This window comes from Scyliorhinus canicula, chromosome 13, assembly GCF_902713615.1.
Source record: "Scyliorhinus canicula chromosome 13, sScyCan1.1, whole genome shotgun sequence".
In the NCBI taxonomy this organism is placed as follows: Eukaryota; Metazoa; Chordata; class Chondrichthyes; order Carcharhiniformes; family Scyliorhinidae; genus Scyliorhinus; species Scyliorhinus canicula.
In genome coordinates, this window is record NC_052158.1 from 102,112,083 (window position 1) to 102,128,785 (window position 16,703).

The 16,703-nt window shown below is 48.8% G+C and overlaps 1 protein-coding gene across 4 annotated transcripts in view; it reads left to right on the top strand.

Annotated features, from left to right (window-relative positions):
• Nucleotides 1-16,703, top strand: part of veph1 (ventricular zone expressed PH domain-containing 1) — a 359,761-nt gene that overhangs the window by 298,918 nt on the left and 44,140 nt on the right. For all 4 annotated transcript variants that reach the window (XM_038816020.1, XM_038816021.1, XM_038816022.1 and 1 more), the window contains exon 13: nucleotides 15,110-15,227. In XM_038816020.1, the coding sequence (XP_038671948.1) occupies nucleotides 15,110-15,227 (118 nt within the window). The remainder of the gene's footprint in view (nucleotides 1-15,109; nucleotides 15,228-16,703) is intronic.

Here is a 16,703-nt window from a genome sequence, read left to right on the forward strand (position 1 = left end):
CAATGTGCAACCTGTCCAATTTGTACTGGTCCTACCTCCCCCAGAACCGGTCCCAATGTCCAGGGATCTGAAATCCCTCTCCCCTTGCACCATATCTTCAGCCACGTATTCATCTATCCCATGTAACCTATCATTTCTGCTCTGGCTAGCACGTGGCACTGGTAGAAATCCTGAGATCACCACCTTTTCAACTTGCTTCCTAATGCTATACTCTGCTTTAGGACCTCATCCCTTTTTTTACCTATATTATTTGTGCCAATGTGTACCATGATCACTGGCGTTCACCCTCCTACTCCAGAAAGTCCTGTAGTTGCACTGAGACATCCTTGACCCTAACACCAGGGAGGCAACATATCAGACACGATTTAATGTCCAAAAAACAGAGTCCCATTTTGGATATGCATAGCGGGGTGTTTCGCGGTGCCTGCAGGGCTGAAAACGACCCTGCTATCAAACGGGATTCTGTCTTTTTTGTGGCCTCAGCGAGGAACGCTGAGCTCTTCCCAATCGATTGATTTGAATTCCCCAATAACGGGGCAGTTCCTTGATCACTGGGCGGTTCTTGGGACTTATTGTTTTGGACTTCTTTTGGCGCCGAGAAGTCTGGCCTTCTATTAAATGTATCGATTAGTGTTAACTTGTTTCCATTGTACCTGGGAATTGCCCGGTATAGCCTCATTAGTATGCTAACTTGTTCTTTTCACAGTGCTGTCTGGTTTCTGCAGCAGTCAGAATTGGTTTCTGCAGCAGTCAGAATACACACGCGCTTTTGCAAGCTGCTTGCTTTTGCAACATGTCCATTTTTCCTGCGTTCCTTGTAATCTTCCATTTTGTGTTGGGCAGTGGTCCCCCCCAGGTGGCTACACTCCCTCCTTGTGATCTTCATGAGAAATCATGAAGGATCACCCATGGTCAGTGTCTTTGTGTTCCCTGATCTCAGCGAGTCCCATGGCCTCTATACTTTCCTCAATTATGGCACAAAAGTTTTATCTAACAGTTTCTGGTTGGCGCTATGTCAAAGGGGACATGCATTACTAGGGAACCTCTAACTATCCTTTGTAAACTACACTCCCTTACACATTTAAACATTCTAACTTCCTATCCTTAAAACACTATCATTATTACATTCCATTTCTGGCTCGGCAGTCGAGCTCAGAATATTACAATACATCAGAAAAGGTCTTTATTTACAACAGCAACTTGAAAATTAAATCATTCATTACACATCAAGGGGTTGGGGGGACTGGTGGAAGCCGAAAATAGGGGACTGTACTCTGTATACGGGCGAGGCGCAAGAGCGGGAGGCTCTCCTTCTCCATTTTCTTAACCTAAGTGTCTGTACTACGATGCAGAGAGCTGCTATCGCCAAAAGTGATTCAATAACAGATGATAGGGAGTACCAATTCATAAATTTTGTGTATCAGGTCAGGTCATCGCTGTTCATTACTGGTCTTTGAGTAGTCGGTGTCTGGGAAACATTAACGGCCGCGGTCATAGGGGAAAAAGGGTTTGCGTACTCGCGCAAAAATACAAAAACAATAACTAAAAACATATAGGTCTTCATCACGGTCTTCTTTCTTCTCTTCCTTCTGTCCTTTTGTATTGCTGATCTTGCTCTGATCCCTCCTTCGAACGTCCGAAAGCTAGGGGATCAAGCATAGTATCTGTCAATGATTCGTTTAATACCTTTAATGCTAGTGTATCTGTCCTCTTATTCCAATTGTCCCTTAAATGAATGGCCAAGTCACTCCCTGTGACTCCCCTCATTTTTTTTCAAAAGCAAATTTAGGACCAGACATACACTTAACAACTTTGCCACTGCGAGCCGTCTTGCAGGTTTTGCGATTTACCATCCCAATGTTCCTGGATGTAAATAGCATAAGGAATGGCAGCCGAAGGGCTACCTCAAACAAAACAAATGAGATATCCAAATGAGTTGCGTATGGGCCGCGACGGGTAAGATTTGAATGGGATCCCCGGGTAGGGTGTGCTGTGCTGTACCCGAGCTTAGCTGACCAGAGGCGGGGGGGGGGGGGGGGGGTCGTCAGACAGGGCAGGTCCTCAATGCCGTTTCTCCACTGCCTGAGTGACCTGGAACGAACGGGCATGAATGTGTTCATTGTGAACTTGCAGCCTCTATTTCCAGAATAGAGGGGCACCTAAAAAAGGGGGAGCCAAGATGCTCCTAGTGGGGTGAAGGGCGAAGCCTTAAGTTGGGCTCTAGGCATTGCAGCTGAGTCAAGTTCTCAGAGATATCTGGGGACAAACTTAACGTGCATGTGAGGTGGTCACAAGCTTTTCAGCTGAAAACCAAGTGGCCAATCTCCAGAAACAAACATTTAACAAACAAACAGAACAAACATCACCACCATGCGTGCAGGTTCCATCAGAAAGGACACCGTTCATCTCTCAAGCGGTTCCTCGTTTTACATCATCTGGACACCTCAATTCTCATAATTCTCTGCGAACAGGGTCGCAAAGGGGTTGCCGTGTCAGGAGTCAGATTCAGAGTCATCCTCTTCTCCCGGATCCCATAACCTTGTATGGATCAGGCATGCAATCATAGCGTTATGTGACCGGGGGTCACTCTCGTCATTTCGGACAAGTCTCCAAGAATTGTCCCTGTGCCAAATCGTGGGGTCTAAATATGTATGAACTTTGTCGGGGTTGTCATAGTTGGGCGGTGGGGCTGGGTGTGGGTCTGGAGTTTTAATGTAAGTGATCTCTAAATCACTGTAGTCGGGGTTGTAGTTGGTGTGTGTGGGTCTGGTGTATCAAGGCAGTAGAGAGGCTATGGCTGTCGTCAAAGTCACAGTCGCTGTCTCTGCTGTGGCAGCTTGTGGGCGTTTCGGGGCGTGGTCTGAAGTCAATGGGCTGAGTCGAGTCCGATGAGGAACTGGTCTGTGAGGGGGAGGGTGGAAAAGTGTCTCTTGTGGGCGGGGCGTGGTGTTCTGCTGCGTCTAGCAGGACATGGTGTGAGTGGTTGGACTGTGATCCATACGCATTTAACTGGTTAATATGGAACCACGCAGTCTTACCGTTGGGGTACTTTATCTTGTATATTGACGGGCTGATTTTGTCCGAAATTGAGTACGGGCCGGAAAATTTTGGGGCCAAAAACGTGCTGGGATTATACACAGATAACATTGCCTGTTGGCCAACCTGAAATTCTGTGGTATGGACAGTCATGTTGAAACACGCCTTGCTCTGTTTCCTCTTCTTACCCAATTTTACTGCGGCTGCTAACTGAGCCGACCTTACAGTTTCAACTAATTGTTTTACTGCTGTCTCGTGTGTGAGGGCCGTCACTTCTGGGCTGGTCATGTCGAGTCCTAAAAGGAATTCAGAACCTTTCATAGGGTGTCCGGTCATGAGTGTGTGTGGGGTGAAACCTGTTGATGCTGAAACAGTATTTTGTATAAACAGAAGTGCAAATGGGAGCACTGAATCCCAAGTTGAATTGTTTTCCTGGACCATCTTTCTAAGGGTTGATTTTAGAGTCCGATTCATGCGTTCCACTATTCCGCATGACTGGGGGTGATATGCAATGTGGAAATTTTGTTTAATGCCGAATATGGTCAGGACGTTCTTCATGATCCGTCCTGTAAAATGAGATCCCTGGTCTGAATCAATACTTCTGGGGAGTCACCATCTAGTGAAGATGTGGTGGGTCAGGATCTTTGCGGCTGTCTTTGCTGTGTTTGTACGAGATGGGAACGCCTCTACCCATTTCGTAAACGTGTCTATGACCACCAGAACATATTTATAGCCATTCCTGCAAGGGGGCAATGGACCTATAAAATCGATCTGGAGGTTAGTCCAGGGGCCATTAACGGGGCGAGTGTGGCAGAGTTGTGCCTTCTTTGGATACCTCTCCGGGTTATTCTGTGCACAAATCAAACGGTTCTCAATGTAGTGCGTTACATCGTCTCTTAAATTGGGCCACCAACAGAGCTGCCTCAGGTGGGCTGTGGTAGGGTCGATCCCTTGGTGTCCATGACCATCATGGAATAAGGCAATCATTTGATTCCTGTCCTTCTCAGGAACCACATACAACTTGTCTTTGATAATCACACCCTCGTGTGGTCAAAGCATGTTTGAATTTGTCGTACTGGGCCACAAAGTTTCCTTTTAAAATCTCCCGGAGATTTGCGTCCTGCCTCTGTGCCTGTACTAAATCCTCTATGTCTGTCTGTGAGACCTGAACTGAACTGACAGGGGCGCTAGCTGGTGCGCTAGCTGGGGGTGTCCAAAATTTAGCCAGTGCGTCGGCTTTCACATTTCCAGGGGGGGATGACCGATGGTGGCTTCTAACTTTAATAATGCCATACGTCCTATCCTTTGCTTTCTCTAGGATATGGCGGAGTAATGGGGCTGAGGGAAGAGGCTTCCCGTCCGCGGAGCCAAAACCTCTTGTCGTCCACAGGGGTAGAAAATCTGTGAGGCTGATACAGACTGTCCGAATATATGTCAGCTGGGCTGGGGACCGAATCTGGGTGGTTAACTATGTATGCTATGGCCGCGAGCTCTGCTGCCTGCGCGCCTAAGTGTCCGGGTAACTTTAATGATAACTCCTCTAATGCGCGTCCCTGCGCATCTTCCACATAAATACCGCATCCAGTGATGCGTTCGCCATATAAAACTGTGGATGAACCGTCCACATAGATCCGTAGGGGTGCACACGTGTCCGAGGGCTGGGGCTCTGGCTTGAATTCCCTATCTTCCTGGGGGGTGTCTTTGCTATGAAGGGTCCTGTGTTGTGGAGGGGTGCTACTATTTCGCAATCATGGGGTTGTCCTGGGTATTGGAGGTTGTCTGCTAAAAATGTGTGTGTCCTGGTCCGTTTAACTGTTATGTCCCGTCCCTGTATCAGAAGTCTCCATCTAGCTGCTCTTATCTGGCTCACTGAACCGTCCTTCAGTCATCCGTTTAAAAGTAACTGTGTGGGGGTGTGTTCGGTCAGAATGGTGATGGGGTTGAGTCCGGTAATGTAAGAGAAGTATTGTACTGCCCAGAACAGTATGGGCAGCATGGTAGCATTGTGGATAGCACAATCGCTTCACAGCTCCAGGGTCCCAGGTTCGATTCCAGCTTGGGTCACTGTCTGTGCGGAGTCTGCACATCCTCCCCGTGTGTGCGTGGGTTTCCTCCGGGTGCTCCGGTTTCCTCCCACAGTCCAAAGATGTGCAGGTTAGGTGGATTGGCCATGATAAATTGTCCTTAGTGTCCAAAATTGCCCTTAGTGTTGGGTGGGGTTACTGGGTTATGGGAATAGGGTGGAGGTGTTGACCTTGGGTAGGGTGCTCTTTCCAGGAGCCGGTGCAGACTCGATGGGCCGAATGGCCTCCTTCTGCACTGTAAATTCTATAAATTCTATGAGAACACCGCGAGCAGGTGCCTTTCGCAGGTTGAAAATCCTTGCTCTACTGGGTCTAACAGTTTGGAGGCATAAGCCACTGGTCGTAGCTGCTCGTGCCGTTCCTGAAAGAGCATGACCGAGAGGGTCAGATCCGTGCTTGCTACCTCAATTGCATAGGGGGAGAACGGGTCTAGAACTTGTAGTGCAGGTGCTGTGCTAAGGGCTTTCTTTAAATCTTCCACAGCCTCTGTGTGCTGCGGAAGCCATTCCCAAGGGGCTCCTTTCTTAAGATGGTATGAAAGTGGGGCTGCCTTGGTCGCAAAACCATCGATATGGTTCCGACAATACCCAACCAGTCCTAAAAATGACCAGAGGGCTGAAACATTTTGGGGAAGGGGCAATTTGACGATCGAGTCAATTCTTTTGAACTCGATCTCGCGTTTGCCGTGCGTGATGATTGTACCCAAATAAATCACTTTATTATTCGCCAGACACACTGATTGACTGGGTCGAACGACAGGCTGTGGGCATTCATAACGTCAATGCCCAGTATGTGTTCTGCTGTGCGGGGCAGATTAACTAAAACAACGGGGTGTCTGGTGGAGATATTCCCTAGTTGGATGGGTACAGGGGCTGTAATGGTTCCTTGCTGTGAGTGGCCTGTAAAGCCGCTGAGGGTTATTGTGGCTGTAGTGGGCCACGTGTCTGCCTGTGGTGTAGTGGAGGAATTAATGGTCGTGCGGGACCCTCCTGTGTCCCAGAGTAATTGTATGGGCTTTCCCCAAATTTTTGCCGTGACTACCGGTCGTCTGGATCGGTACCAGAGGGTGTCACAGACCCAAGTGGGGGAGCCCGAACACCGTCAGTCCGTTCCGTCCACATTGGTCTGTCCTGACTGCGTCCCTATACTATGGATAGGCTTCGCTTTGTTCCTGTTCAGAGTGCCTGTCTGCTGGCCTCTCTGAGATTTCTGCGGGGCATTGCATTCCCTAGCAAAATGCCCTAACTGTCCGCAGTTAAAACATTCCTGTAACTTCTGTGGGGGGCTGTACTTTCCCTCATTTACCCATGTGGGGTTTTGGTGCGCTCTCACTGCTTGGATATCTGCTGCAGCCTGAGCCTCTTCATGGTTCTTTAATGTTACTTTGCCGTGGACAGATTGCTCCCAAGCGCGGGACAATCTTTTCAATACCCATTTTTCATAATGGGCCTCTTCTGAGGGGTCATAATTGGAGCAGACGTTCTGTTCTGGATCTGTGGCGTGGGAGATGATTGTGCAGGTCCATTTATCCATGTTATCTCGGGTCAAATGTGCACGGTCTAAATCACCGAAAACGGCAGTGAAATTAATCCACAGCCTTCCTGCGAATGCTGTGGGGTGCTCGGTCCTTTTCTGCCTACACTTATTTAGACGTTCGACTGGGACTCCTCTGTTGTATCCTATCGCGTCTAAAATAGCTGTATGCATCTCTTCGAGGGTGCCTCCTCCAACGTTCTGTGGGTCGGGGAGGGCTGCTACAACTGATAAGTCTAAACTCAAAACTGTGAGCTTAACCTGCTCTCGCTCATCCAGACCGTACATGGTCGCCTGTTGCTTCACTCTCGTGAAGAATTGGTGGGGGTCTGCAGTGGGGAGGAACGGGGTGATTTTCTCACACGCGTCCCTTAGTTGTGTCACGGTTAAGGGGGTGGTGTACGTGATCTCGGGTGCGCCTTCTGCGGTTGCTTTTCGTTGGGTGGTGACTGGGTTCATTGGTGCGGGTGCTATCTGATCTGTGGGGGGTTGGGGCGCTTTCCTTTTCTGCTGCGTTTCTAGCGCACATGTTCCCTGAACATACCGCTGCGCTGTCTCGCTTAACTCCTGCCAATCTGGGGCATTCTCTTCCTCTAATTGTGTCCCAAAGGTCTCTTGGAAGCCATTCCGCACAGAAAGCAGAGATTGCAGCTCCGCAATCTGCTTCCTACATTTAGCGTGGTCTACGGTGCTTTGCCTTTGTTCAGTGGTAGCAGCATGGAGTGCTCTTAAAGCTGCCTTTAGGTCGCTACACTGCTTCTTCAGTGCCTCTACCTGTTTTTCTGCTTCTTCTCTTATCAAGTCTGCATGCTGCACATCTTGATAGGCTTTTTCGTACTGAACTTGAGAGCTGCTCAGATGGGCTAGACAAGACTGATGTGCCCTCTTGGCTTAATCCACCTCTCTATCCTTATCTGCCAGTCATTGCCTTAATCCTAAATTCTCCTTTTCGATGTCCCTGACATCCACTTTGCTCATTCTGTTTTTCTCCTCTAACTCTGCTCGGAGCTTCCTGATGATCTCCTCTGTGCCTTGCAATTGTGCCAAGCAGGACACAATTGCCATCGGCTTACGTGCTTTACTCAAACCTTTCTTGTGACTTTCAGACAGATTCTCCCACCGAGTATGTCCTATACACCCGGGACCTGTCTCCTCATTCAAACAAAACTCACTCCAAAGGGGCCATCCTTTCCCTTTGAGGTACTTCCTGAGTTCCAGCTTCCAAACGGGACACTGACCTACTCTGCTGCTGTTGGTCGCTGCGACCACGAACTGCTCTGGGTTCATGAGGCGTTCCATTGCCTGCATGGCCATCTCTTTTTTGCCTATTCTCTCTTAAATTTAGAACGAGGGATAATAAGGCAATGCTATAAAATACGGGTACGGCTTTCGCTATGTTCCGAATTACAAACTCCCGACAGTTTGTCGCAACAAAAATCTCTCGGTTTTACCTTACAACCCTGTTAGTTACGCATGCAAAAACACACTTCCGAATAATGAGGATTGATTTGAACTACTTGAACACTTGTGGTTTTTTCCTTTTCCCAATTGGATTTCAGATTCAAATTTCTGGGTTCTCTCGGAGTGGGGGGGGGGGGGCACTTCTAGTCGAGTCCCGCCGGAGTCACCACTAAATGTTGCTCGTTCTGGGTGAGTGTGCTTTACACTCAATTTGGCTCTGTTTCGTTCCTTAGCTCTAGAGTCGCCAGGTACCGTTAAGATACCGTCACAAGTTTCAAGTTCAAGTTCAAATCAATAACTCCACACACCAGTTAGTAAGTTCAAACAAGACACGTTTATTATACTACAGTAATCTACTAATCATGCATATAAAACTATAAGACTAGGCTAATCCTACCACTAATAGGCCAAATACTTATAAGGGGACTGCCGGATCAGGGAACAACGGCCTCTAGCTTTGTCCTGGGTCCGCAGGCTTCCAGTAGTTATGGGCTAAAGGGGGTCAGGAGTGTCTACTCTCGTAGCGTGCGTTGTATGACACTTACGTGATGGCGGCTACTGTCCAGGTCTCTCCTCCTTAAGGTTCTTCTGCTGCAACGGTGTTCTGCTGGGAAGGCTGGCTGGTCAAGGAGAGGCTGGCAGAGAGAGGGAGTTGGGGTCGGGGTCTCTGTCTTATACCTCTCCTAGGGTCTCGCGCCCACCTGGGAGGACCCTCTATACACTCGCAATCGATTGGGTCTCTTCCCAATCTATTGATTTGAATTCCCCAATAACTGGGCAGTTCCTTGATCACTGGGCGGTTCTAGGGACTTATTGTTTTGGACTTCTTTTGGCGCCGAGAAATCTGGCCTTCTATTAAATGTATCGATCAGCGTTAACTTTCCATTGTACCTGGGAATCGCCCGGTATCGCCTCATTAGTATGCTAACGTGTTCTTTTCACAGCGCTGTCTGGTTTCTGCAGCAGTCAGAACTGGTTTCTGCAGCAGTCAGAATACACAAGCGCTTTTGCAAGCTGCTTGCTTTTGCAACATGTCCATTTTCCCTGCATTCCTTGTAATCTTCCATTTTGTGTTGGGCAGTGGCCACCCCAGGTGGCTACAAAAGGCACCCTTGGGCCCGATGTATGGGGACCCTGGCACATGGACACCTTGGCACTGCCAGCCTGGCACCCCGGTCGTGCCACTTGACAAGGCCAGGGTTCCCAGATGGTACAGCCCAGGTGCCCAGGCAGCAGTGCCAAGGTGTCTGGGTGGCAGTGAGAGTGCCAGGGTGCCACCCTGGCCAGAGCCTGACCATCCAGGGGCCTCCAATGGCCTGGGAGACCTCCTCAGCTGTCATTACTCCTGGTTCACATTTGAGTGGATCAGTTTGCTAAATGACACCATCGCAATGTCTCCCAGGCACAGCATGGACTAATGGTACATTTGAATATGTTAATCTGGACCTCGCCGAGCAAGAATGAGATCCAGATTGAGATATCTCGTGAGATCTCGTTAGATCTTGACAGTCGTTCCAGACGTCGCAAATCTCGCAAATCTTGTGAGATTTAACAGCCTCCTTGTGTCATCGAGTTGCACATGACAAGGCCGTTCAATCGCTCCCATCATCTTGGAGTCTCATTTGCAACCACAGAAATGCCTATATGTTCCCCTTGCAATTGAATCGCCGATAACTATTGCATTCGTACACCTTGTACACCTCTCCCTTGTAGCAGAGCCAACCGTGGTGCAAGTCATTTGGCTTTTGCTACTTTTCCCTGAGATGCCATTTCCACCAACAGTATCCAAAACGGTATATCTGTTTTGCAGGGGAATGGCCATAGGAGATTCCTACACAGCCTGCCTAGTCCTCTTGCTCTGCCTGGTGATCGTCCATTCCTTCCCTGTACCTCTTGATACATGCTATCCACGATACTCTCTGCCTCACAGATTCTCCAAAGTGTTCCAGCTCCAAAACCCGGCCTTCCAGGAGCTGCAACTGGAGACGGTTCCTGCACATATGTTGGCCCCGGGCAGTGGGAACGTTCCCGGCTTCTCAAATAGAGCAGGAGGAGCATACTGGCACACCTACACATGTTAAGGCAATGCAGTCAGTTTCACAAAACACATCACATTGTGCTAGGAGCATTCAGTTTCTCAATATGAACATATGTTATGGAATTATGGTAGATCACCATAAGATCATAGCCAGACCCAGGACAATTTGTAGCAAACTCTCTACAGAGATTTAAGCCACTTTTAAATCTTGTGATGCTTAAAGTTGGAGATTTCTGTGCAGATCTCTTGGACGAGAGGATGCTGGAATTTGGACTCAATACTGGAATCTGGTGCGGACTTGATGGGATGAATGTACTCCTTATGAGCAGGAATAACTCTGACTATATGTGAGCCTAAAAGGGTCACTCAGCTTCATCGAGCACAGTTGAAATGCAAGTCTTGGAGTGATGCAGAACAAATATCTGTTAATATAGGCCAACTGGCTAAAGTCAAGAGAGAATTGTTTTTCCAAGTTCATGCTGACCTGGTGAATATTACACCCACAATCTCTGGGGGGGCAGAGTGTGTTCAAGCATTACACTTGAATGTGCTGTGATTCTGGGCAACTTGAATGTCGTACAAGAAGCTGTCAAGGACAACGTTAATTGTTTGGAGAATCAAGTAGAGAGCTCCAGGAAGAAACCCAGGAGGTTGCTCAACTGCAAACACCATTTATCAAATAGTTGCAAGCACTGTTTGAGATGTTGTCCTCTGGTAATTACATAGCAGTGTCCGTACACGAGCTGTTAACAATTAGTACTCCCATTGGTGAGTGTCCTGGGCAGCCAAAGGATTAATTTAATTCCACAGCCTTTCAAGAAAAGACCACAACATCTCACATCAGACTGCCACATATTATTCAGGTTACTTACACACAAGCGGCCTCTATCTCACAGCTATGTGATTGCAGCAAATATCTGCAGATACATCTTGGCAAAGAAATAATGGTAGAGTTAAAACACCCATAAGAAGAAATATACACCACGCAAGATTGCACCTTCCATGAATTTGGTTTGTCTACCCTTTTGCTGTAATATAAACCTATACCTCCACTTCTCTATCCTCCACTTCTCTATTCTCACCAGTTGTAATGCCCTGTATGCTGGTGGGTGAGAACAATAGACATGTGTTCACCCTCACAGACATCAGGATTTGTTGCATCTTTCAAGCAGACAGGAGATAAATGGCCAGCAACATCTCACAGGCATATCTTTGATTGGAATTTCCATTGGGCCCATTGATGGACTATTAGGAATATAAATTTGGCTTGTCCGGTGGTTAACAATGGACGGCAGTCAATTAACAGTCTGCTTTCTTTCGACTGCATTCAATGGAAATGAATATTGTGTGGCGTGTAAAACAGGCTGTGTCAATTCACTACCCCCTATTCTGCACTGCTGCCCAAGGCAAATTTACACACTGAATTCTCCGACAAGTTGCACAGTAACATTGCTGCAAAATATTAACAAAAAGAAAAGTTATTGTTATCTAGCATGTTCGCCCACACAAACTCTACCAACCCCCCCACCCCCTCCACTAAACACTCTTGGCAATCTGAAAACAATACCTAATGCCCATTAAGCGACATCGTCAAATGCTTCTTCATTCTGTTCAAACCCTGAAACCCTGAGAGAATGCAAAACATGGTGGCCTTGCCAGCAACACCCATAACCAATAAATTCAAAAAGGTTTCATAGTTCCACAGAGTTTATCCATTTTCTTCACCCATTCATTTCTACTCTTAATCCCAGAGGGCACCAGGCCTTTCCCAATGGAATACCTCGGGCGAAATTCTCCGTTTGAGATATGTGTGGATTCTGGGACTGAATTGCATGCAGTCCGCGTTCCCACTGGGGGCGCTTTTTCTGGAGAAATTCAGGACATGCTAATGGGCCAGCACTTGGCTGGCGCATATTCCGAGCAATTCCCGCCCAGCAAACGTTCTAACCGCTGGGGCCAGAATGAGCGTCAAAGAGCCTGGCAACAGGACTGTGTTTAAGCGCTCCACTTACCGCACACCAAGGTGGCTCCGAGCAGACCTGCCGCTGAGATCAGGGGCCTGAGGAGACCCACAGCGTGGGCCGCAAGCACACACCTGCCCGCCTGAACACTGCCTGGGAAGTGGTGGCAGAGGCAGTCAGCACTGCCAACCTCACCAGGAGGAGACAGCTGGGGATCCGGAGAGGTCGAGGTCACTGGTGAGTCCTCTGCCTTGAAAGGGGCAGAGAATGGGAGAGGGTTCCATAGGCCGCAATGGAGGTATCCTCTGGTTGGGGTGAGCTCTGCTGATCCCCTGCTTCTGCTGCAATGGGGGAGCACTTCTGAGGGGAGCCAATACCTTGTGAACTCCTGATTAAGCTTGGCCCAGGATGATAGGCTGGGGTATGAGGATGTCCAGAGGGGCGGCCTGGATGGGTTGCTAGATACCCAGAGGCCTTCTGAGCATTTGAAAGACACAGGCAGCACTCAGTAGTGTGAGCAGCCGGGAGCCTGTAAGACTTTTATTTCAAAACTCCGAATCCCCGAGTTGTGTTTTGGACATCTGGTAATGAAAATTGCTTCTGTCTGAAGGCAGCTGTAGTTTTACATATGCAGCTGTCTTTGTAAACCATAAATGTGCAAATTACATCCATCCCCTATTCTCACCCCCTCCCCAAAATGGTGGTTGCCGGGTTTGTGGGGGGGGGGGGGGACTTCCAGATTGGGGTGCAGCAGGTGGCAAAGAGCCCGGGGGTGCTGGACTTTCCATCCCAGTGCTCGGTGGGGGTTGCGGGACCTTCGGCTGGAGGTGGGGGACCCTCCACAAGGATAGGCCATCATAGGAAAGTGGAAGGGGAGGTACGGGGGGGCAATTGCTTGCGGCACCACCATGCCAATCCCTGGATCATGTTTACCCATTCCGGCCCGTCTGTCCCAACAACCACCCATAACCCCTGGAAATGCCGAGGCCTCTGGCCTTGCGGCTGAAGGCCATTGCTAATAGGGAATTGGCAATTATGGTTAAGTGAGCACTCCACACAATCCAAGTGGATTCCTATGGGAGGGCAGGCCATGTAGCATGTAGGAGTCATTGCCTAGCATCCCAAATGCACCTTGATGCCTGGACACTGTGCCTGAACAATGCGGGAGGCAACACCACACACACACAGCAGCCCGCATCCGAACACCGAGGGGATGGGAGCCAGCTCCGGGGACATGTCCACGACTGGAGGGTGGGTGGGTGCCACGGGAACGGGGGGATGCTTGGGGAGATGGGCTAAGGGATTGGAGGTCAGCCTCCATTGCAGAGGAAAGTAACAGAGGCGTCATAATGGTTGTGCAGAAGGGTGAGTAACGTATGATACAAATCCCCACTCTCCCGATGGTACCGTTCCCCCACCCTTCCCTCCCCATCGTCCCCCCAGTGCCCTCAATGATCTTCAACGTGCTTTACGTCCTAGCTCTACAGTTACATCTAGGTGTCTCCCCAGGATGCACATCAGAGGTGGAGGCAGCCTTCATCTCGTGGTCTTCAATGCCCCTGGCAGATGTCCCCGGGGGCCGGAGGGCCCCGGCTCACTTGCCGGCAGCACATTCACAGACATGCCGCCCTGTCCCGTGTCCTGACTTCGAGACACGGCCTCATCTTACGGGTAGAACTCGCGAGCTGGTGGCCCCCATCGCCACTCCATGGGACAGGTCCGGGTTGGCACTCAGTGCCCTCTCCTCCCAGTTGGTGCCCATAGGGCAATAGGGTTCACCTTGGTACGGAACGGCAGCTTGTTCGAGTCCCGGTTGCCCCTGCATCATCTGGCTCTGCCAGCCCTGGTGGTTCCCCATGGTCTGCAACATCGTGTTAACGCCCTTGGTGATGCTCCTCAGTGACTGGGCCATGCTCTGCAGTGCCTTGGCAATGCCCACCTGTAACTGGGACAAGCTCCACAGTGCCTCGGCCATGCCCATCTGAGAGCGGGACATGTCCCACAGCGGCTCATCAAGGTCAGCCTGGTACTGGATCACATCCCTCCAGCGGGTCGGACATTCTGCCGAGACCCTCAGTCATGGCTGTCACTGACTGAGTGACGCCTTGGACACCTTCACTCATGATGCTGACATCGTGCACCAGGCTGCCCACTGCGGTCACCACCCTAGCAATGTGGGCCTCAGTACTACACATTGCCAATGACTTCTCATGCGCCCATAGCCTCTGAGACTCCTCAAAGTGGTTATGGATCTGCTGGTGTGATGCTGATATCTCCCTCTGAATGTCCCGGCTGCTCCCTATCGTCTCCATCAGCTCCGAGTACCTCTGTACCACAGGCTCAGCATCAGGCTGAGACCCAGGGGGATCCAGCAGCCATCTGACTGCTGTCTCGCCTCAGGGGGGGTTCCTGCCTCCACCTGATGTGCATCAGGAGCAGTGTGGTGCTCATCAGATCGGGCCCCCAAAGCCTGTCCACTAACATGTCCCACCGAGGTGTGTGTATCTGCGCTGGTGCAGGGTGGCGATGACAGCTGTGCTGCGACTATAACGGTGGCATTCTCAGAGCTTTCTTCCGAGGTGGTCTTGTGGGAGGCAGGAGAGGGCGCTGCCTGGGATGGGCTAGCGCTATTGGCTGAAGGACCAGTGGGAGAATGAACATGTGGTCATTGGGGTGATGGGAACAGAGAATCGAGCCCAAGGTCTACAAGGGCGATGTTTTGCCTCTGCCGATGTTGCACATCTTCCAGCAGCTAATTCATAGCTTCAGTGTAGATGCCGGAGGAGATTCCTGACCTTGTCAACTGCTATTGAGAGGAAGAATATGGCAACAACATTTTTTCGTCCTCAAAATGGTATAATAAATAGAATCGTCCGAATTCTTCACCTAATTCCTGAGTATACTAGCTGAATTTCCCGCTGAACTGGATGTGAACTGATTAATATGTCCTTGCTTTTTTGTGAACCGGGAAAAAAATTATATTAATATTTAAACAGGATCTGGACAGGCTGCAGATGCATCTTGAAGACGTGAGATTTTTTGACTTGTTCGGTTACAGTGAGGAAGCTGGAGTCTGGCAGTGCTTCATGTGTAACAATCCTGAAAAGGCAACAGGTAAGAATATCAATAATTTTACCTTAAGCTTACCCCAAAAATGTGTCTTTATTTGGTGTTTGTGAATTTTTAGAAAGCCTTTGACAATGTGCCACACAGGAAACTATGTCAAAAGCTAAATGGAATTAGGGGGAAGGGAGCAAATTGGATTTTTAAAAAGTCGGTTACAAGGGAGGAAACAAATGGGGTGAAATATGGGGTGGAGAGAATTTTAACTTAAAATAATAATAGAGTGGTAGTTAACAACAGCCTGTTGGGAAGCCAGCTCCAAACCACTGAATTATGCATTGGCCCTCAACGGCTGTAATTTTCCGCCAGTTCTCGCTGGTGGGTGCATAAAACAGGAAACCCCATTGACAACGGTGGGATCAGAAGATGCTGTGATGTTCTTTGTGGTTCAGATCCTCGGATGGTTGGCGTAGTGTTCACAAAGACCACATTAGCTTTTGTATTAAACAAAGGTAAAGATTTATTTACACTATTTAATTGAATTCGACCTCGTAGACAGCAGCGCAGGTTCAATTCCCATACCGGTCTCCCCGAACAGGTTGGAATGTGACGACTAGGGGTTTTTCACAGTAACTTCATTGAAAACTCCTTGTGACAATAATCGATTATTATTATATGATGAAGAATTAACAATAAACATATAATCTACACTCATCTATCACTAATCTCTATACCAATACAATAACTCTGATCTGCTCTCACTCACACTAGCTCTCCTACAGTCTTTCCTCTAGCCTTCTCCTCAGCACTCTTCCAGAAGGCTAAGCATCGATGCTTTATATAGTTCTGCATCTAGCTCCCTCTAATGGTTGATTTGGACATAATATTAACCCTTACAGTTCTGTACATTTCTCATAATGTCACAGACCCTGCTGCCGACCAATGGCAGGCTACCTCTCTCTGCCGTGAAACACGCTATGATGGGGATGGGGGCATGGGGACTCCTGCCAAGCATATTAAGCTGCATGAAAAAAATCCCCTCTAAGGCGAGCTGTCAATCTTTAATATGTTGACAGGCAACTAACAGCTGTTTTAACTGGATTTTTCATCTTTAACTGTGAGTGGTGCCCCGGTAGCAGCTCAGACTGATTTCCCCTCAGGTGCAGGGCGTCATTGACTGCTCACACGTGGAAATCAAGACACCCCAACTCACCAGGGAGAGTTTGTGAACTGTAAGTTCTTCAATCAATGTGCAGCTTATTTTCAAGCACCAAAAGAACACAACAGTCCTGAAATCAGCAAAGCATTTGTTTTACAGGCACGTATCCCTCTTCCCATTCATTACAAGTGGAAAGGTCACTTGGCAGACAGCATGCAAAAGTTTACTCAATGGGAAACTGCTATCAATGAATTACATTTGTGGCTCAAAACATAAGCAGAAGCATAACAATCTAACATTCTGTGACGCACACCCATGAGCAAACCCTTGCGCAACTACAAATCTTCAGTCTATCTTTTGCTGCTAAG